We start from the raw sequence: 24,562 nt of genomic DNA on the forward strand, positions 1-24,562 counted from the left end.
CCTATTCCACGCAACACCAATACAAATAAACGAAACAGTAAAAAACCTTGGCCTCATTTTTGATAAGTACTTAAACTGGACGGAGCACACGACGAAAATATGCCAACGAGTATTCTTTTCTTTGCACTCTCTTAAACGTTTACGGGATCTCCTTCCTCTAAATACGAGAAAGTTACTTGTTCAAAGCTTAATTCTACCCATCTTCGATTATGGTGACGTAATATACAACAACCTAAACACCACCCTTAACGCTAAACTTCAGCGGGCTTATAATACATGCATCCGTTTTGTATTAAATATGCCCAGGTATTGCCATATATCACCTTGTCTTGAACAGCTGTCGTGGTTATATTTGGCGGAGAGAAGAAACCTTCACTCTGTTTCGCTTGTTCACAACATTCTCCGTACAGACACACCAAGTTATCTGAGAATGGATCTTAAATACTTGTCATCTCCAAACAGTATACCTACAAGGTCAGAAACCTCTTCCCTGCTAAGCTTCCCAATTTACCGCACGACCAGGTACGGCAACTCATTCATACCTGCAACCATACGCTCTTGGAATTCCCTTCCGGCTGTAATTAGAGACATACATAGTAGAAATGTATTTAAAAAAACATGTTATAAATGGTACATAGACTTAAGAAAATAGTATTTAATGTTTTTTTTTAAAAGTGACTCTCAGAAATTTTCCTTTTGTTTATAACTATTATTTAAGTTTAATTTTATAATTCATTATATTTAACTAGAAATCCTAATACTCTGTAGTTTGTACAATGTAGTACATATGAGATGGTTTGGCATAACAGCAGGCTTCATAGCCTGAGCCACGCCACAAGTCAATAAATAAATAAATAAATCATATTTACGGTATGTGATTACCGCAATGAAGGTCTTTTCTTACATTAACCCTCTTGGAGCCAAGAGCCAATCTGGTCGGCCGCTCCCCATCAGCTGGAAGAGGCCAGAGCTCTGCCTCCACTCTACTACTGTGAAGTGCCAGGCCGTTTTTCAGTGGAAATACATGTACTTTAAATTCGCGTATATCTACCAGTGTATAGCAAATACCGGCATGAAATTTTCTACATATCGACTACGTAGAATAAAAAACTGGTCTGGAGTGATATAAAGAGTCAAAGACGTTTTATTGTTGATTTATAGTTGTCGATAATGTTTATTTTTAGGAAGAGAGAAATATTTTCGCACTTTCTCTCTCAATATCTACTTTGAAAAAATTATTTATGATACAAAAGAATATACTTAATTATGTATAATGTATTTCTAAATACAATTCTATAGAATAACTAATTTGAACGAGAAAAACAAAAACGTAAAAATAATAATTCAAACATATGTCACTAATAAAAACAAGACAATTTTACTCACCGATAAAATTTGCGTGTATGTATCGATGTTTGGCAAATACTGACAACAAATTTTCTACGTGCGGACAACACAGTATTAAAATAATTCTGAATTATTAAATAAGTAAAAAATAGTAGTTGATATTATAGTTTTTGTTTTCAGAAAAAATAGTTTCTCGTTTACGGTTGTAGTATATATTAGAAAAATAATTTTACAATACAACAGAATTTACGAAATTAAGAAATGTATGGCACTAAAGCCGTGATTTGCTTTGACCTACTAAGCGATCACTGCTCAGTTCGGTACCTGCAGTTTACGAGGTGAATCATGGTCAGTGAGACGGATCCTCTCAGTAATTATTCTTGGTTTTCCAGACTAGGGTCTCCCTCTCACCCTCAGATATCTCCTCAATTGCAATCACTTAGGGTCACTTAGATTGAGTGAACCTCGAACCAACCCTCAGGACCAGGCAAAAATTCTTGACCTGGGCGGGAATCGAACCCATGACCTCCGGATGAGAGGCAGACACGCTACACTTGGCCCGCCGAGACCGGCATTTAGGTAATGATAGAGGACTATATGTGACTATAAGGTTTAGCAGAGAGTAAGTGAAAAGTAAATTGAAGTATGATATGGGTGGAGAATCAGACGGTAAAGCATGTTTAGGTCCAAGAACTTCCTTGAAGGAGACAGGAGGTTGAGGAATGTTGTCGGGTTCATTGGGACAAATTTCCACAAAATGTTCTCCAGAGACATCATCATCATATTCGTTATCACTATTTTCATCTATCACCATATTTAGTGCTATTAGACACAATTAAACATCTCTTCTTTAGCTGTGGTGATTCCGCGGACGTGTCCGGTATAATTTCGTCGCTACTCTCTGAACTATATTCCCTATCGCTATCCGATAAATCATCCACGTTAACTTCGCACTGTTCTAAATACTGCATTAATTTATTGTCATCAATACCTGCTGAAAAATTATCACGTGAACAACATGTAATTTTCCTATCACAAATCCACTCACTGCAAGGAGCAATCTCTTACTGACCGGTTAGCCTGCCAAAGCAAGGCCAGGCAAACAATAACGTGTAGCCCCTTTACTACAGGTTGTAACAAAAGTATGCACATCACTATAGGTTGCCTCAAAATTATGTATATCACAGAATTTTAAGCCGGCCGATGTAATCGGCTCTGGCAACTTCCGACTGGATTGTTAACGGCCGACCAGATCGGCTCTGGCAATTTAAAGGGCGGATGTTCGCACTACCGCCTGGCACCAAGAGATTTAACACCTAGGTACTTACAATGATCCCCAAAAGGAAATTTCACCCCAGCAACACAGTAATTAAAACTGAGAGGACTTTTGCTATTTGTAAAACTCACAACCTGACTTTTAACCCCATTTATCATCATACCATTGCCCAGCGTCCATCTCACAACACTATTGAGGTCACTTTGCAGCCGCTCACAATCTTGTAACTTATTTTTTACTCTGTACAAAATAACATCATCTGCAAACAGCCTTATCTCTGATTCCACTTCCTTACACATCTCATTGATATATATAAGAAAACATAAAGGTCCAATAATAATTGCCTTGAGGAATTCCCCTCTTAATTATTACAGGGTCAGATAAAGCTTTGCCTACTCTAATTCTCTGAGTTATATTTTCTAGACATATAGCCACCCATTTAGTCACTCTTTTTTCTAGTCCAATAGCACTCATTTTTGCCAGTAGTCTTACATGATCTACCCTATCAAATGCCTTAGATAGGTCAATCGCAATACAGTCCATTTGGCCTCCTGGATCCAGGATATCTGCTATATATTGCTGAAATCCTACAAGCTGAGCTTCAGTTGAATAACCTTTCCTAAACCCAAACTGCCTTCTGTCAAACCAGTTATTAATTTTGCAAACATGTCTAATATAATCAGAAAGAATGCTTTCCCAAAGCTTGTCAAACTGACTGGCCTGTAATTTTCAGCTTTTCACCCTTTCCTTTATACACAGGGGCTACTATAGCAACTCTTAGTTGCTCCTTTAACTAAACAATAATTAAATATTTCAGATATGGTACTATATCCCAACCCATTGCCTTTAATATATCCCCAGAAATCTTATCAATTCTAGCTGCTTTTCTAGTTTTCAACTTTTGTATCTTACTGTAAATGTCATTGTTATCATAGGTAAATTTTGATACTTCTTTAGTATTACCTCCCCTATCTGGACATTATCCTTGTAACCAACAATCTTTACATACCGTACTGCTGACTGAATACTTCTGCCTTTTGAAGATCCTTACATACATACTCCTTTTGTTCATTAATGATTCCCGGAATGTCCTTTTTTGAACCTGTTTCTGCCTTAAAGTACCTATACATACCCTTGATTTTTCATTAAAATTTGTATGACCACCAATTATGCTTGCCATCATGTTATGCTTAGCTGACTTCTTTGCTAGATTCTATTTCCTAGAACCTTCAATTTCTCCTTACCTCCATAACCATTTCTGACTGTATTTTGTTCCAACCTGCACCTCCTTCTTAGCCTCTTTACCTCTATGTTATAATATAGTGGATCTTTACCATTCCTTACCACCTTTAAAGGTACAAACCTATTTTCACATTCCTCAACAATTGCTTTAAACCCATCCCAGAGTCTGTTTACATTTTTATTTACCATTTTCCAGTGATCATATTTACTTCTTAAAAACTCCCTCATGCCCGTTTTATCAGCCATATGGTACTGCCTAAGAGTCCTAATTTTCATACCTTCCTTTCTTTCACATTTATTTTTAACTACGACAAAAACAGCTTCGTGATCACTAATACCATCTATTACTTCGGTTTCTCTATAGGGCTCATCTGGTTTTATCAGCACCACATCCAAAATATTCTTCCCTCTAGTTGGTTCCATCACTTTCTGAATCAGCTGCCCTTCCCATATTAACTTATTTTCAATTTGTTGTTCATGTTTCCTGTCATTCGCATTACCTTCCCAATTGACATTTGGTAAATTGAGATCACCTGCTACTATCACATTCCTTTCCATATCATTTCCAACATAGCTGATTATCTTATCAAATAATTGTGAATCAGTGTCAGCGCTGCCCTTTACCGGTGTGTACACTCCAAGACGTCAAGTTTCCTATTATCTTTAGAGATGGGCCTTACACCCAGAATTTCATTTTTTTCATCCTTAACTTTTTCGTAGCTTACAAATTCTTCTTTCACCAGAATGAATACCCCCCCTCCTACCATTCCTATCCTCTCTCTACGATACAATAAATTAACTTATTGTTATTATTTCAACACACTCCAGTTCCATGAGAATATTTCTGCATCCATTATATTATTTCTCTGCCATGATTCAACTCATATTACAGTATCTGGTAAGTATATATCTATTAAATTACTTAATTCGATTCCTTTGTTTATAATGCTTCTACAGTTGAGCACTAACACTTTTATGTTATCCCTACTTGATTTCCAGTTCCCTGTTCGCTTAACACCACTCCCTAGGCCTCCCTGAATGTACCTGCCTATAACCCTTCTAAACAAGTTTCCTAACTTATATGTACCACTGCGGTTTAAGTGAAAGCCATCTGAGCGCAGATCCATGTCTCTTACCCACCCATTAAGATCTAGAAATCTCGCTCCCAGTTTCCCACATACCCCCTCCATAGTCTCATTTAAATCTCCAATCACCTTCCAGTCAGTATCCCTCCTACACAGTATTCCACTGATAACAATCTCCACTTCCTTAAACTTCATCCGTGCTGCATTTACCAGATCCCACACATCCCCAACTATGTTGGTACTTACACCTGCTTGCCTTACATTGTTAGTACCAATGTGAAACACTACCACCTTCTCCTTTCCCTCTTTCTTCTCTTCTACTTTCCTCAACATCTGCCTCAACCTAATTCCTAGATAACACTCTACCCTGGTTCCCTTTCCTCCACACACTTTCCCCCATCATGATACATACATGCATACATCTTCATTATTAACTGTTATACCTTTGAGCATCCACTCTGCAAGCCTCTGCAAATAAACTAAATGTCTCCACAATCCTCTGATTGTAACTAACCCTGTGGCATTACGAGATATTTAACTCCGTATTGATGGTTTTCAGTTTACATTTTCCCTTTCCTTTGTAAAGTAACCCTGTGGCCTCATTCAGTTGCATACCTCTTATCTTTCAATCATTAGAATCTGAGTCTAACCATCATCATCTTAGTCTCCCTCTACTTCTGTTTCTCTCCATGAGTCCATTATTTTCCTAGGTAAATTAGCCTCCTTAATTTGTCTCACATGACCCCATTACATGAAGCCAGTTTACGCTTACCTTTTCACTCATCAAGTTAATTCCTAACTTAGCCTTTATCTCCTAATTTTAAGTACCCTCCTGCCATTGTTCCCAGCAATCATTATCACTATTTTCATGTCTGTTACTACTAACTTAGACATCCTGAGTCCACCCAGATTTCCCTCCCATAGAGCAAAGTTGACCTAAATGCAGACCAGTGTAAAGATAGTTTTGTCCAAGAGCTGACTTCTTTCTTACAGAATACTGTTGATTGCAACTGGAAGCTTGCTGCATTAGCTTTGCTGCACCTTGATTCTATTTCACTTACCATCCTGGAAGAATCATTTTTATTATCATACCTACAAAATCCTAAATACTTGAAATTATTTACCTGTTCCAGTTTTGTATTACCAATCAGACATTCAGTCCTCTTAGGTTACTTCCTTTATGATACACGAGAATACTATGGGACAAAAAAGTGTATGGAAGTGGAAAGTCAAAGTCAAAAGATTCAACATGCTCCATCACATTGGAAAAAATAGATGCCTTTTTTGATATACTGTATGGTCATGGAGTTTATGGTACAAATTCAATGTCACAAAAGATTCTATCAAATAAGACCTGGGGTTCACCCTTCTTCCGTGAAATTCTGGCAAGGGATACATTATAGATATCGTGAAGTGCTCAGGTTTGAAATCAAAGCAATGCATAGAGACCATATGACTGCAGATAAGTTTGCCCTTGCATCTGAAATATCAATGTCATCAATGATCTGCATTTAGTTCTGTTGCCCGAGTGGCAAATTCCCTATCAGTTGTTTCCCTAGCCCTTTCTTAAATGTTTTCAACACACTTGGAAATTTCTCAAACATTTTCCTTGATCAACTATTCCAATCCCATACTCCTCATCTCACAGATGAATATTTGCCCCAATTTTCCTTTTGTATCTGACGCAAGTGTGATAAACTGATATAACTTGAAAACAACAGTTAAATAATACAAGTATCAAGCTCGAATTACTATTATTATGTTACAATTATGATTATTGTTTTATGACTTTGAGGTATGTCTATGAAGTGTTTACATCTACTTATTAGTATTAGTATTATTATTTACCTAGTCGGATGATCACATTGTTTGAAAGGTTATGTCATGAAACATGTGCTGTTTATATAAATTTATATGAGTTCAGTTTTAAGAACCTGTAATTAATAGTATATAATTTGTTATTACCTGTATATATGATGTGTAATCCACTACAGTATTGTAAAACACACTGTAACATCCAGAATGGCACTAGGTAAGATGAGAACCATGTAGGATATTCTTTTCATTATATCTAGGCTTTAAAAACTCTAGAATTTATGAGAAGGTCTGTTGTGGCATATCTTTCTAGAAGCCTGGCCGGGCACATATATAAGGGAGGTGGTCTTGATGGTGGAGACAAGTTATTGCTTAGTTGAAGTTATGGTTTAACAGGAATCGTACTTGTGACTTCGTGTTGTATTTAGGCAGACATGCTTGTAAGCAGTCATTTGTTTCAAGGTTGCAATCTCCATGTGCTTAGTGACAGGTAGTTGTTAAAAATTGTGGTTTGTTGATGTTTCCGTAGTGATGTTTTGTTTGTGACAGCAGTTAATTAGGTTATATGCGCGATTAATGTGAAAATAAGTTCTAAATAAATAAGTGTACCAACTGATAGCATTTTGTATCTTTGTGGATACATCATTGGTGACCATGACGAGGATGTAAGAATTTATGAGTGAATACAAGTGTAGTGCAAAATAGATCACAATGCAAGTGATACTAGGAAATATGTCCATGCAACAATGCAAAGATTAGCTCGCTAAGAGAAATCTCCCAATGAATGGCAAGAAGAAATTGCTGCAGTCTCTGTTACGGGAAGATCTCGTCGAAAAAGGAGGAGATCCCAAAAAGTTTTTCATTGAAGTCAACGAAGATCCAGATGGAACATCGGAAGATGAGGCAAATATGACCAAAACGTGTTCTAACTTAACGAACATGATACAGACACTCAATTCCACCTTAACAGACAACATTTTGAAAGTAAATTTCGAAAGTAAATGATGAAATTTCTCAAGCTAACTCAGTTTTAACTGGACAAATATCACAAGTGTACACACAGGTTTACCAAGTAGAACAGGACCTTGAATCGAAAATTTCAACCCTAAATGAAAAAATTTCATCCCATATTAGCGATGTCACTAATCGATTAATGGAGCAGATATTGGACATCAGGTCAAAATTTGGACAGGTTGAACAGATCAATAGTAGGGTGAGCCAGCTGGAAGGGGACATCTTGAACCTCAAGGAGGAGGTGGAAATCCAGGTTTCCGGCATAAAGAAACAGGTGGAAAGCCGTATCTCTGCCATAAAGGGAAATTTCAGGAGCTGTATTTCTGCTGTTGTAGGAAGGTCAGAAAACTGGTTTTCGACCATCAGTGGAGATGTGCAGAATATAAGGGAAAGCATCCTTCATGCAGTAGAAGATAGACTAACTCAAACAGGATGTATCACCACATATCTAAACCCCTCAAACCTAACCGGCAATACAGGACACCTAGACTTGAAGGTGATGAAAGAGAACCTTCCGGAATACCATGGGCGATTGGAGGAGAACCCGACTAGCTTTGTCGAGGGATCGGTCAGTTATTAGGAAGGACTAACCTACCAGAGGACATCTTCATGCAACTTATCACACTGCGATTAAAGGGGCAAGCCACTACTTGGAGGAAAAACTTAAAGGGTTTAAATTTAAAGTGGACAGACTTCAAAGGGGAATTCCTCACTAGGTTTAATTCTGAGGGGGTGAAGAGATCCATGCAAAGGAAGCTACTGACTGAGGCACAACCCACTGGCATGAGAGCTAGCTCCTTTGTCCTACAGAAGTACCAAATCTTCAAACATCTGCACCCGGAAGGAAGCGAGAATGAGATCTTACCAGACATCACAGAGCTACTCCATGATAAGATTCGACCCCTAGTGAAACTATCACAACCAAGATCCTTTGATGATCTACGTAGAATCATCACCCAGCTGGAGGAGGCTCACAAGAGCAAAGCTACGGAAGAGACCAGTGCAGCTGGGAGGTGCTACCAGTGTGGAAGACTGGGACACCTGAGGGACAAGTATCCAACCTTGACGTCAGAGAAACCAGGTCTGGCCCGTTCTGGATTGAGGGGGGATGGGACCGGGTACAGGAATGTGCATCAAGACATGACAGACAAGCAACCTTGGACAAGCAGGAGAGGGATTGGTCAGATTGTGGGTAGAAAAGACCAATCTTGTCCAGCAATCATCCTGAGGATAGGCAACGATAAATTTTCAGCTATACTCGACAGCCAAGCAATTCACTCATTTGTTAATGGGACTGTTGCCAGATTACTACTGCCCATGAAGTCTCAGCATCTCGGAAGGGAAGTGGGAGCAGCGGACGGGGTAATCTATTCCAACCAAAGACAGACTACCTAACAGCGAAATGCATGGACCTGCCAATTGTGGTTAACATCTCAGTGATTCACAACCTAATACCTGACATCATATTAGGTCACGACTTTCTGTTAGAATACAAGGTAATCCTAGACTATTCAGCCCATGAAGCCGTTTTGGGGAAAGACAGACGTTTGAGGGTCGCCTGGCATGATGGAGATCCCTGGACTTGTAAGGATGCGGAAGTCCAGTTAATGCAGCTTCAAGGCAAGGCATTATCTAGGCACCCAGTGATAGAACCTGCGGCTAGGAATACCACTGTCGAGAGGGAGTTCCCACAAAATACCGTTATCCATGGTGCATTCTGTCAGACAACGCAAGTCAGTTCACATCAAGGATGTGGCAGCAAATGATGACAGAATAGGGTGTAAATCACTGGACCACTCCTATCTACAACCCAAGGGACAACGGAATCAGGAGCTGAAAAGGATGCTACGGGTCCATCTGATATACAATAAACATCGACTGTGGGACCGTCAGACACTGCAGTCACTCTTTGCCCTGTGACGATGCATCAACCATGTCACTGGCTATTCCCCAGCAGAGCTGTTCCTTGATTGACAGCTATACGACACCAGGCATTGGGAGATTCCTCCACCACCCACTTCTGGTCAAGATGATGCAGTTGTTTCCCTAGAAGAGTGGCAGCAGGAGCAGTAGCAGCAGCAGAACATCAAGGAGAACCAAGCTTTGCCTGAGAAGAGATCCCTTACCCAGGCCAAGGCTCAGGATGTCGAAGAGACCCAGATCTTCTTACCAGGCCAACAAGTACTGCGACATAACCACCCAGTCAGTAATAAGATTGGAGGGTTTCACGCAGGTCTCACATCTAAGTGGGTTGGTCCCATCAAAGTGGATAAACAGCCGGGCCAGAGGTCTACTTACTAAAGAACAACGCTCCCATCAAGGTCCATGCATCGGAGTTGCAGTGAGTTACCCAAATGCTGCACATACAGAGTAAGCCTGGTACTATAATGGGTCCACCTGAAGTAGAGGCTACTAATGACACAGCTCAGTCTGGTCATGAGGAGAATGCATCGACTATCATCGAGGAAGAGGCTGGAGGTGAGGCAACCCCAACCCCCAACATGGCACGATACTGTCAAGAGGAGGACAACACATCCAGTGATGTCAAGGAAGAAAGAAGATACAATCTATGACCAAGGCAAAGTCAACGAGTGTGATAGAGTGTTGAAATTGTTTCAAGTCACAGGGGGGATATTGACGCAAGTGTGATAAACTGATATAACTTGAAAACAATATTGTTTAACCTATGGGTAAATAATAAAAGTATCAAGCTCAAATTATTATTATTATTATTATTATTATTATTACTACTTTTGTTTTTTGACTTTAAGGTATGGCTATGAAGTGTTTACATCTACTTATTAGTAATTATTGTTTTTTTGCTCGTGGTTTTACATCGCACTGACACAGAAAGGTCTTATGGTGATAAATGAAATGGTGTATGGCTTTTAGTGCCGAGAGTGTCTAAGGACAAGTTCGGCTCACCAAATGCAGGTCTTTTGATTTGATACCCGTAGGTGACCTGCGCGTCGTGATAAGGAATCAAACCCGGGGCCCCTGTGACCAAAGGCCAGCACGCTAACCATTTAGCCATGGAGCCGGACCTTATGGGGATGATGGGATAGGAAAGGCCTAGGAGTTGGAAGGAAGTTGCCATTGCCTTAATTAAGGTACAGCCTGGTGTGAAAATGGGAAACCATGGAAAACCATTTTCAGGGCTGCTGACAGTGGGATTTGAACCCACTATCTTCTGGATATCATTAGTATTATTACTATTATTATTTACGTAGTTGGATGACTGGATTGTTTGTGAGGTTATGTTATGAAACATGTGCTGTATATAGAAATTTATATGAATTCAGTTTTAAGAACCTGTAATTAACAGTATAATTTATTATGACCTGTATATATAATGTGTGATCCACTACAGTATTGTGAAACACACTGTAACATCCAGAATGGCACTAGGTAAGACGAGAACTATGTAGGATATTCTTTACATTTTATCTTGGCTTTAAGCACTCTAGAATTCACAAGAAGGTCTGTTGTGGCATATCTTTCTAGAAGCCTGGCCGGTCACGTATATAAGGAGGTGGTCTTGATGGTGGATATGAGTTATTGCTTAGTTGGAGTTATGGTTTAACGGGAATTGTACTAGTGACTTTGTGTTGTGTTTAGGCAGACTTGCTTGTAAGCAGTCAGCAGTCAACTGTTTCAAGGTTGCAATCTCCATGTGCTTAGTGATAGGCAGTTGTTATAAATGGTGGTTTGTTAATGTTTCCGTAGTGGTGTTTTGTTTGTGGCAACAGTTAATTTGGTGATATGTGTGATTAATGTGAAAATAAGTTCTAAATAATTAAGTGTACCAACTAACAACATTTTGTGTGCATCTTTGTGGATACATCAAATTCCAACTTTATCTTCTAATTATGATCTTTTCTACTCAAGCTTATTCATCTACTACTGTTATTTCATGTCATCTCTCCACTGACAGATCGGAACATACTACTTATTTTGCAGGTTATAAATTTCATTTCTTGTCGGTATTGAAGATCTACTTGTGATACAAAATTGTTATAATTTCTATTCAATACATAACATGCTAATGTGGAATGACATCCTTATTAAATTGTTAACATGGTACATGTTTCGCTCCTTCCAGTGAGCATCATCAGACAATTAACATTTACTTAAGATTTAAATAAGATCATGAACATATTCTATTGAGCTAAAATATGCTTCACAAGCATGAGTGACAATTTTTGCAATATTTTACTGATCATGTGACGATACAAAGTTATATCTTTAAGCTAAGACACAATGCCTAAAATCTTGGTATTAACACTGTCTTTTAAACTTATGGATGAATCTCATCTGTTGACTATCTTTATGAAACCTTTGTTTGAGATCTGGCTAATTATATTGACTCAATTTATCTTGAATTGTATAATTGTCCTTGAACCTTCATTGTATATTTAACAATTTTATGAAGTTAATAATAGCATTTATTATAAACCTTTGTCTTATTCCCAACATTATTGGAGTAACACTAGTGCAATATCTAATGGCTGAAAATCCAAATGTTTGTCTTTACGTCAGTCTTGTTATTCTTGAAAACATTTTAATGTGAAGTAGAATTTGAATGAACACTGCAGTGTGAGTATTTAAAAATCATATTTTAGGGTTGTGTGAGTGAAAAAAGGTTCTTTATTTCAAAAACTCCATTGTAATATTGTGAAGAGAACTGTCTTAGCATCCTATAGGAGAAGAGGTGCTTCATTTCTCATGATGTGCTGATGTCAGAAAGAACCCTTGTTTGTGATGTTTTGGCCTATGTCTGTTGAGTTTGAGAATATTCTACCCTCATGTACAAGGATGAGAAGTCTGCTCTGTCTTGACATTCTGCATGTGATTGGTTGATTGGTCCCATTGTTGTGGAAGGGTGCCGTGTGCAAACTGCGGGGGCTGGGGCTTGATAGCTAGGATGCAAAAGTTATCATACTCATTCTCATCTTGGTTCTCAGTCAGGCTGATGTTGTGGGTTAATGGGATAAGATAAGTTAAATTTTCTTTATAATGTCTTAAATAAACTTGTATCTCTCGCAGGAATTCCACGGGCAGTCTCACATCTTCAAGACTTTAGTTGAAATAGTGCTTGTCAACACTACTGTACAATTTTGTTGGAGAAGTCAAACTTAAAAAAAAAAAAAAATATTTGTAAGCATCATGTAAATTTACTGTATCATAGTGATGGGCAGTCTGAGACGGGGTCTTGAGATTTCTCGGGACTAGCACAAGCACCTGTTTCTTGCGAGAAATCTCAAGAGTGGTGTCCCTGCATAATGCGGCAAACAGTGTGTTGTAGGCCTATGTAGCCAACCATGAGCCTTCTCCATTCCATAAATAAGTGTCAAAAAGCAACTAGGCCGTTCATTTCTACAGAGGTCTATTGCTTGATGCAGTATAACATACAGTAATTAAAAAGGATACACATCCTGGCACTGTATGCACTGGTAAGTACATGAATGAGTAGGTTACATACAGAAACTGACAGCTACTGAAGGTTTAAATCATTATCACTCATAATTTATCTGGCCACACATTCAGTATCCATTTGATCAGTGCTTGTGTTTACCAATGAAGGAAATAATTCCGTACAATGTTATAGACTGTTCGTATCATAATTAGGTAGGCTACTTATTCTTTATTTTTTTTTGCTTTACGTCGCACCGATACAGATATGTATTATGGCGACAATGGGATAGGAAAGGCCTAGGAGTTGGAAGGAAGCAGCCGTGGCCTTAATTAAGGTACACTGTTTTTGTGTATCAACACAAATTGTCAGCTCTCACCATTAACACATGGCATATCACTTTGATACTGTACATCTTTTTCCACTGACACAAATATTTGGTTTTATGGACTGGGCCATACATTACCGAAAGTTGCCGTAAGGTATAGAAGACCAAGATCAGTACCTTAGCACAAGAGTTGTGTGAGTATTAACAAGCAAACAACAACACTACTCCATTAATCTATAATCAAACGTACACTCGTTCATGTTCAAGAGTGATCGTAATGTTTGCTGGATCACATTCTCCCAAAGTATCTCTCCCCACCACCTTCTTGATATCTTCGAGCCCTTGCCGGCTTGTCTGTCCAATCAAGAGAGAGAGATATCCGTGCTATGGCAACACATGGCTATATTCCAACCTCGCCCGCCGAAGGTTGAACTCTCTGCATGACTCATTAAAATTTCCCTTGAGTGAGTTTCCAAACCTGGAAATAGCTGTGTGTTTTTCAACTGCCCCTACAAAATAAATTACTAATATCTAACATGGAGACCTTCCAGCTTCAAATATTCATCCCTTAATACACCAATATAATAATAATAATAATAATAATAATAATAATAATAATAATAATAATAATAATAATAATAATAATAATAATAATAATAATAATAATAATAATAATAAAAAATCAAGTGTGGGATGTGATATGTACCATCACAGTATACATTTGGCCAGTGCTTGTGTTTACCAACATTATAGTGACGAAGGAAATAATTCCCTACAATATTATAGAGATTTTGCATCACAATTAGGTACTTTGGTATATGACATTGCAATGTGTAATTGTATCTAATTGTATGCGACAACTTTAAGTTGATCTCTGAAATGCAATGCAAGTCGTGGATGTGGGATTATTTTGAAGAGATGTCACATAACACAGTCCGCTTTGTTGTTTGTTCAAAAGAAGTAAAATACTTCTGGGATGATCCTGTACTTAAAAACACATAATATCATTGAAGGGAAATTGTCACAGAGAACTCCTCTGGCCCAATCTGCATCACAAGAAGCTACTACGTCAACAATTGTGAGGTAAAAAACTAAGAAAAATGTTAGGTTTTGGTCCACCCAATCAATACACATCACTTTACAAGTGAACTATTTAATTAAAAACATATTAAATGTAATTAGGGACATGTTTCATCTCTATTTGAGACTTCATCAGCCATAAAATCACATGGTAGATTACAAAATTAAAAATTCAGAAACTGAAAAAAATAATGGAAGGACCCAATGCATTTTTAAGGATATTTTTGAGAAATGCAAAAGATATAAATATAAACACATATTTACTCAAATTGACCTCACTTCATGCAAAAACTTTTGTTGTTTTCAATGTTAAAAAATGAAATATAACTTGAAATATGCAAGCCTGCCATAACATCTTGTATGAAATCAATGTCCATTGTTGCTGTCCGTATTCAAAACAGAAGTTCCTTTTGAACTGTTGAGAAAACATTGGAGAACAAATATACACATATTTAATGAGGTAGTTTAAAACTTCTTGCAAACAACCTTTCTGCAAAGTTAAATATGAACGACCTTACTTGAAAAACATTGCAAGCATTGTTGGAATCTGGTAGTTTTTGTGTGTTGACTGGGAAGATTGAATTTCTGGCCTCGGAAAAGGATTGGTACTAGGTACTAGATTCATATTAGGACATTTAAAAGCATTAACTTGTAGAATTTTCTTTCAAATTGAGCTATTCTGTTAGAAGAAATCGGAAGCCTTTGAGACTGCCTGTTGCAGTGCCAGAGCTATCAGAAGAGTGGGAATGTCTTGTGGTCAAGGCCACTCCAAGGATGGATGGATGGATGGATGGATGGATGGATGGATGGATGGATGGATGGACGGACGGAGGGACGGACGGAAAAGGCTCCCTACGTCTCAGAGACCTAGCGCTGTCGATGTTGGATAAGAACAAGAGTTGACCAAGGGAGCACACCTTAAGACACTCATGACTTGTTCAGTTGGTTTATGAGGGAAGTGTAGATTGTGAGAACAGGAAGTGTAGTCCAATATATGAATATGACGAACAGATTAGAGTAGATGTATGATTTGATAGTTATGCAGCATTAAAAAGGATAGCATAGGATAGGGTAGTATGAAGAGGTGCCTTAAATCAGTCTATGGACTGATGAACCAAACAACAACATTAATTAATTTTTATTTTTTGTTTATTTATTTTTATGCTACCCATAAATTTGATTTCTCAGAAAGAGGACTTACCCTCATATCTTTGCTTCATTGATAGGAAGCTCCTGTTTAATTGAAATTTCCCCTAGATGTCAATCATCAATGTTGGTAGAATTGCTCTTGCACCAACTAATAAACTATAAAATAAGGTGACAGACTTCACCTGATACTATTCCTTAATGTCTAAGAGCACTGCCTGGTAAGACGACTATTTATCATGGTTCACGTCTTTTGGCCGTTGTTTTCTTAATTCTAGCATATTGTTGGATTGAAAATGAATGCTTGGTGTCTTTACTTATCAATAACTAGAATTTCTTAAGCCACGCAATGGATTACCTCATAAAGTGTCCTTGCATCTTTGCTGGTTTGTCCTGACTAAATTCAGAGTGTTATGTGGTAGATGGAATCTGCTGGCAAGATGTTCACTGAGAAGATATTATGTAGGGAAACATCTATGATACTTGACAAACGATCTCTTCATTCCTTCAAAGGGTTGTTTGTTTAAGTTGTGAGTGACCCAGTTGGCAGCATCATGTAAGCGAGTGCACCATAAATTGAGCCTGCACAGTTTGAGAGTTTGTTTTCCAAAACAGATTCACTGAACTCTGATATATTAGACTTTCATGGTGTCTTAGACTGCATAGTTATGAGAGATGATGATAGATATATGTATTGTTTATAGCTTGTAGTTTGTCATGACTGTATCATCATCATCATAGCCATTGTGAAATATATTCAGTGAAACACTTTTTTATTAATTCTTTTATAACTTAGCCCATGAACATTTTTATTTGAACAACGTAAGTACACTGAATTTTAAAGTAAAGGTCCATTTAGTTTCATTTTGCATCAAGAAAAGTTCCCAATAAGAATTAAGGAGGAAATATTCAACATCCTAGGGATATATACACAAATCTGCCAACATCAAACTGTTTATGTTAACCTCTAAACCAGACTGCTCAATTTGACATTCTATTACTGAGATTTTCTTAGTTACAAATGAGGGACTGGTATAACGGTTAATACTACTAGCTTGAGATTGGTAAATTCAGATTCCAATTCCATTTGAAATGTGTAGACATACTGCTATTATGTAAGTCCATAACAGAAGACTGTCCTTTTTTGGCAAGAACATTTTAACTTATAATTTATGCATTCTTTTCTATGTTCCTCCAAGCCGTTTCCACTCCTTCTCAAATTCTTCTTCTAAAATTTCCACCCCACGTCTTCTAGTGAGCCCAGTTTCTTCCAGACTCAAGGGGCATATTTCAAAGTCATCTTTGCCTGCAATAAATGTGCAAAAGTCAGAGTATTATTAGCATTTGAAAGACAAAGCAGAGCACAGTTAAATAAATCAACTAATAGTTAATTGCCCAGTTAACATATCATTAAACAGCACCATTATCAGAAAAATGTAATGCAGAATTTGCCCCTTCTACTGGAAGTATGTTCTCTTCTGATTCTTTATTTATTTATTTATTTATTTATTTAGCATATGGCAACACATTGGAATATACAACAATATAAAAAATATATACTAAAATAACTAGGGCGTTATTACTATTAGACATAAAACAGAGTATACAGTGACAATGTATGCGCTTATATAGTGAGAGTTAATCTGTCTATCCAGTTGGCAGCATCTGGAGTCAATGTTGGAAAATCCTTCAGATCACCCAAGTATGACATAACACTACACTGCTGCACAATATGTTGGATGGTCTGGGGATTCTCTCCACAAACACAAGATGGATCAGAAATTTTGTTCCAATTGTAGAGGAAGTCATTACATACTCCACAGTTTGTACGAATCCTGTTGGCAGTTTTCCAAGTACATCGAGACAGATCAAAACCAGCTGGTTTATTTTCGGTATTTAAAACAGTTATAATGTCTGGTGGTGCATGTTGGATCCATATTTCTTCCCAACGATCAATTATATTGAAGCCTGTATTGAAAAGTTCAACAGCAGATTTTATTGCTGGATGTCTGGATTTTAACCTGCCAGATATTACACTTGGAATGTAGACATGAATTGGAAGGTTAAGGTGATCCCATATATTCTTATAATCATGTAACAAAGCATCCTGTCTTCTCAGTGCAGGTGGATGAATGTGACTTAAAGTAGGAAGACGTTGCTCACGTCCGTAGGAATTACCTGCCCAATACCCTACATGTGTCCCCTGAGTGGTGCTAAGCGAACAACAATAATTCATTGGCAGCCAAACTATCAACAGTTGTTCTCCTGGCCATAATGCACATGGATAATACTTCTGTTCTGATAAAACAGAATTAAAGAAATTTATTCCATAGATTGTTCTCTAGCAAAAGTAGATATGAAGTAAATTCTTACATCATTTAATTTTGAAATAACAATTAATAGTACTCTATTCTAGATGTAACACTTTTTCAGTACTCTATTCTAGTTTATTATATGACAGAAGAGTGAGTTTCACAATACTTTTCAGTTCAACTACAGTATAGAAAATCATGTAGACCTAAAGAGGTACAAATAATAGGATAAAGACAATGACTGTTGAAGAGGGGGTAGTAGAAAAGGAGACAAGGACAAACATGAAAACACAAAAGGATAAGGACAAGACTGTAATTTGAGCAAATGGTGGAAGAAAGAGCTCCTGGAAATATATGTGTTTATTGCATTATATTTACATGTTTTTACAAAGTTTTCCTTGTGAAGTGCAGCTTCTGTTGAGGATTACTGGAATTGTGTGTAGTTTTCCTATTTCTTTTTTTGTAATGTTAACACATTGAGTGCCAAGCCGATTGTAGCACACTATTCCATTGGTGCCAGGCATGAATTTCAATAGTATTCTGCTGGTGCCACAGCAATTATACATCTTGTAGGCTGTTTATATAATCTTGGGATATGTTAATATGATGTACTAAGTAAACTTTATCTCATTATACCAAGGTCATGTGTGACGCCATATGGTGTCACATAAAATTTTACTAAGCATAAAATATACGTGACGCTATACGGTGTCACAGAATTTTTTGATGTTTTATATGGAATGTACAACACAAATTTCAAATATGTCAAATTTATGTGATAATTCATACTGACACAATATTTACGAAAACCTGCTGAAATGCAAAACAAGTCCTTATATTACATTACATATTGTTACCCCCTGTGGGTCGGGGATGCATATGAAGAATACACCCCTGGTATACCCTGCCTGTCATAAGAGGCGACTGAAAAGGGGCAACCTAGGCGCGGCACGGATTGTGGTTTGGTACTATCTGTTGGACCACCTGTGGATGGCAAGGGTTGACCACATCCACAGATAATTCCTGGCTGTTGTAGAAGACGACTAAAAGGGTCATGTGGCCATCGGTCTGCTCTTTATTCTTTTTGAGGGTTAGTTGTAGACCGATTCAAATTCTTGATGTGTGTGTTCCTGTGGCTGAAGAAGTATCAATTTGAAGATTTAGATGTTCCTGGCTTGTAAATGGAATATCTTTCTGTGTCCCTACACAAGGACCTCAGTCATCATTGTTCACATGATTGAGTACACCATTTGCACCAACATCGTCCCCACCTATAATATCACTATCAGTATCGCCACTGTCTTCCACATCACTAAATACATTCATCATGCTGTCGGTGCACTCATCGTCACTAGCGTTATATTCACTGTCATCAACACTTACACCTTTCTCTCCATCAGAATTCATAAGTAATTCACAAATATCCAATTCACTAATTCTCTTCTTGGTAAGTCACCATTCTTACCAAGAATATTACCAATATCTTCCATTTCTTTATATTTTTGCACAGCTATACAAACCAAATGATAATTTGCACGTAAACGAGGAAAAAAACATCGCCTGCGGCGCTTTCACTTGTAAGAATGATCGCGGGCCAGTCAGTGGTTTTGGAAGAATACTGTGGCGCCATATGGTGGCACATAGTAGCAATACATAGCTGGAATAGACCCTGTAATTCGCACTTCACGTAGTACCAATTTTACGCGCATAGATGTCACAGCCGATTTTCTACAGCGCATCGCCCGAAACTCTGCTGTGCCGCCATATGGCGTCACGCCAACTCTGATTTCAAGACCTGTGTGCCGCCACATGGCGTCACGCCATCTCAAATTTGAAGACCAGCATGACACCATATGGTGTCATATGGCACCCAACGTGTTAATTCCTATTTGCTGAATCAGTTAGTGAGGTTAACATTTACATGTGTGTTTTTTTAAATGATGCATTATGGAAAGCCAATTTGAGAATGAAACTACTCTAGGTGGTAGCTCAAATGAAGAATCTTCCTTCAGAAGGCCAAAGGGTTCTGGAGAGGCTGCACCACAACATGAGTACAAGTTGGAGTCGCCTAGAAACCACAAACTCGAGGGGAAATGACAATACTGGTTAAGAACACTGAATGTGAACTTGTTTCTTAAGGTTGGAAAACTAAAAGAGCTAGCAAAAGCAATGGAAGAACGGGATATCAATATCTTGGCCATTCAGGAAATGAGGTACAGAGATAAGGACCAATTTGAGAGTGGAAAATACACGATATACAAAGGGAAACTAGTGATCAGAGTGACTAATACCAATTCACCCTCACATCTTGGGATGGTTTTTATAGTGAATAATAGTTTAATAGACTCTTTAATAGGTTTTGAAAGTTCACTGGAGAGACTCTTACTTCTGCACCTTGGATGTAGAAAGAAGATATACACTCTAATAAATGCCCATGGATTGGTCAATGAAGACAAGCACAAGGATCCAAGTGAAGCTGTAAAGTTCAGGAAAGAAATAGAAGACAAGTTGTCAAAGATTCCAGAGAGTAACATCCGGATGCTAATAGGTGATTTTGCTGCGCAGATTGGCAAAGAGAGTAGGAGAATTTCTAGTGCACAAATGGACAAATAAGAATGGTGGAAGACTCAAAGAACTCAATGATTTCAGACTGTTATCAACAAATTTCAAACATTTATCAATAATATGGAAGACTTGAAGATATCTTTATGACAGTTTCAGATTGATCATGAAGCATTTTCAAGGCCAGAAAAGAAAGAAATCATGAACGTGAAAGTAGCATGGGGGAGCAGAGGTTGACTCAGACCACTAGCTGACTGAAATTAAAATAAAGTTTCTTCCAGCCAAAAATAAAAAAAGTGAGAAGACAAAAATTTCCATGTCCAAAAAGGAAGTTAAAAAAAAAAAGAACTGAAGAATCTTGAATCATAAAAATGATACAAAATCTGAGACAAGACGAAGGTGTGGCTGAGAAGGCGATCCTCCAGGCTCTGCAAAAGAGACGGGAGAGGTGGAATGAATAGTGTACTCAGACACAGTACAGAGGCATAGAAGAGAAGGAGCTCAATCAAAAAGGAAGAGGATTTACTATCCTTCACACCCTAGACAAAATTAACAGGCTGGATATTCCACAGGATCAAGGGACAATATGAAAGAGATCAGATGAAGGAAGCACAAGATGACTTCCAGATGAATACACATGCAACTTTTACCAGACCTTCAAATCACAATTAACAATTAAAAGGCAATCAGCAACTTATTCCAAAATAAAGTTCGGTCAGAAGGGGGAATATATCTGGGCCCTTCAAAATCGAAACTGGTGTAAGACAAAGACAAGGACTCTCATGAACCATGTTCAACCGCATTCTAGAAAAAGTCATTAGGGAATGGAAGAATGAAATTCCTGACAAGGACACTTTCAAGACTGGGCGAGGTAAGGAGAGTGTAAGTATAGAGTGTTTGACATTTGCTGATGATACAGTGGTACTCACCAGCGATATGGCAATAGCTATAAGAACTCCAGATGATAGCAATGAAGCCTGGGCTTTAAAATATCTTTTGGGAAGACAGAGCCCATGACCAACATTAAAGAGGTCCCTCAGCTGTTGAAGTTAGGAGGGAGTTATGAGATCTAAGTATTTAGGAGAAACATTGCAAGAGAATCTATCTATATATATAAAATAACTTGTCCTGACTGACTGACTGACTGACTGACTGACTGACTGACTGACTGACTGATTCATCATCGCCGAGCAAAAACTACTGGACATAGAGAAATGAAATTTTGGGGATATATTCATATTAAGATGTAGGTGCTCGCTAAGAGAGGGTTTTTGGATATTCCGTCGCTAAGGGGGTGAAAAGGGCGGTGAAATTTTAAAATGAGTGTATCTATATCTCAAAACTTGCAAAGTTTACAGAAGTAAAAATTGGTATTTAAAGTCTTCTCTAAAAATGAGGAAACACGTATTTTTTTGTTTTCAGAAAATCGCAATAGGAGGGGTGAAAAAGGGTGAAAAAGTGGTTGAATGCCTTTAATCAGGATACTGGTACTTATATCTCAGAAACTGAAGATATTACAGACCTGAAAATTGGTACTTTTGATCTCTTTTAAAAATAAAGAAATACGAATTTTTTTGTTTGTGGAAAATTCAATTACTGGGAGGGTGAGAAGGGGGGTGAATTTTTAAAGTGAGTGTATCTATATCTCAAAACTTTGAAAGTTTACAGATCTAAAAATTAGTATTGAGAATCTTAATTAAAAATAAAGAAACACATATTTTTTTGTTTTTGGAAAATCCCAATAGGAGGGGTGAAAAGGGGTGAAAAAGTGGTGGATGCCTTTAATGAGGATACTTATATCTCAGAAACTGAAGATATTACTGACTTGAAAATTGGTGTTTGGGATCTCCTTTAAAAATTAAGGAACACGTATTTTTTTGTTTTTGGAAAATCGAATTAATGGGGGTGTGAAAAGGGGGTGAATTTTTAAAATGAGTGTATCTATATCTCAAAACTTTCAAACTTTACAGATGTAAAAAATTGGTACATAGAATCTACTTTCAAAATAAAGAAACACCTATTTCTTTGTTTTCAGAAAATCCCAATAGGAGGGGTGAAAAGGGGTGAATAATGGTTGAATTCCTTTAATATGGATCCTTATATTTCAGAAACTGAAGATGTCACAGACCAGAAAATCGGTATTTGGGATCTCCTTTATAAATAAAGAAACATGTACTTTTCGTTTTTGAAAAATCCAAATAGTGGAGGGTTGATAGGGGGGTGAATTTTTAAAATGAGTGTATCTATATCTCAAAAATTTTAAAAGTTTACAGATGTAAAAATTGGTACTTAAAATGTTCTTTCAAAATAAAGAAACACGTATTATTTGTTTTTGGAAAATCCCATGAAAGGGGGTGAAAAGGGGGAAAAGTGGTTGAATACCTTTTATGATGGACTTATATCTCAAAAACTGAAGATGTAATAGTCATGAAAATTTAAATTTGGAACCTTCTTTAAAAATATAGGAACAATTTTTTTTTTTGGAAAATCCAAATAATGGGGGTGAAATGGAGGGGTGAATTTTTAAAATGAGTGTATCTATATCTCGAAACTGTAAATGTTTACAGACATAGAAATTGGTATTTAGAATCTCTTTTCAAAATAAAGAAACACGTATTTTTTTTGTTTTCGGAAAATCCCAATAGGAGGGGTGAAAAGGAGTGAAAAATGGGTTGAATGTCTTTAATGAGGATACTTATATCTCAGAAACTGAAGATATTACAGACCTGACAAAAGGTATATGGGATCTCCTTTAAAGATAAAGAAACATGTACTTTTTATTTTTGGAAAGTCCAAATAGTGGAGGGTTGAAAGAGTGGGTGAATTTTCAAAATGAGTGTACCTGTATCTCAAAACTTTCAAGGATATCAGATGTAAAAATTGGTACTTAGAATCTACTTTCAAAATGAAGAAACACGTATTTTTCTGTTTTTGGAATATCCCAATAGGATGGGGTGAAAAGGGGTGAAAAATGGTTGAATGCCTTTAATAAGGATCCTTATATCTCAGAAACTGGAGATGCTACAGACCTGAAAATTGGTATTTGGGATCTCCTTTATAAATAAAGAAATATATATTTTTTCTTTTAAGAAAATCCAAATAGTAGGGGGTGAAAGGGGGGGGGGGTATTTTAAAAATTAGTGTATCTATATCTCAAAATGTCAAAAGTTTGCAGATGTAAAAAAATGATATTTAGATTCTCCTTTAAAAATAAAAGAACATGTATTTTTTTGTTTTCTATAAATCCCAATAGGAGGGGTGAACAGTGTGAATAAGGTGTTGAATGTCTTTAACAAGGATACTTATATCTCAGAAACTGAAGACATTACAGACCCGACAATTAGTATATGGAATCTCCTTTCAAAATACAGAAACATGTATTTTTGTTTTTGGAAAATCTAATTAATGGGGGTTAAACAGGAGTGGCAAATTGGGGTGAATTTTTAGAAGGACTATATCTACAATATATCTCAGAAACGTAAAATGTTACAGACGTAAAAACTGGTATTTGGAATCTTCTATTAAAGTAAAGAAACAGGTATTCTCTGAAAATCCAATCAAGGGGGGGGGGGGGGGTGTAAAATTGAAAAATTAATTGAATTAATTGTATCAGGATACTTGCATCTAAAAAAACTAAAGTTGTTACAGACGTGAAAATTGGTATTTAGACCTTCTTTAAAAATAAAACAACGCGTTTTGGAGAGGGGGGGGGGGAATCGTCTTTGGGGGCGGGTGTGAAAAGGAGTTGAATTCGTTTCATGAGGACATATCTCAAAAACTGAGTATAATCGGTATTTAGAATATCCTTTACTATTAAAGAAGCAAATATTTTTTGCCAGAAAATTCACTTAAGGGGGTGGGGGATTGTGAAATTAAGTGAAAAATGTGAATTATTTTTATGGGAATACTTATATCTCAAAACTGAAGGTAACATACGTGAAC

General features: G+C 37.2%; 1 protein-coding gene across 1 annotated transcript in view; it reads right to left on the reverse strand.

Moving 5' to 3' along the window:
• Nucleotides 1–15,752: 15,752 nt before the first annotated feature.
• Nucleotides 15,753–24,562, reverse strand: part of LOC136858300 (unconventional myosin-VI) — a 384,418-nt gene continuing 375,608 nt past the window's right edge. The window contains exon 23 of the mRNA XM_067137739.2: nucleotides 15,753–17,052. Coding sequence (XP_066993840.2) covers nucleotides 16,931–17,052 — 122 coding nt within the window. The 3' untranslated portion in view covers nucleotides 15,753–16,930. The remainder of the gene's footprint in view (nucleotides 17,053–24,562) is intronic.

Source organism: Anabrus simplex, chromosome 1 (genome assembly GCF_040414725.1).
Source record: "Anabrus simplex isolate iqAnaSimp1 chromosome 1, ASM4041472v1, whole genome shotgun sequence".
Classification (NCBI taxonomy): Eukaryota; Metazoa; Arthropoda; class Insecta; order Orthoptera; family Tettigoniidae; genus Anabrus; species Anabrus simplex.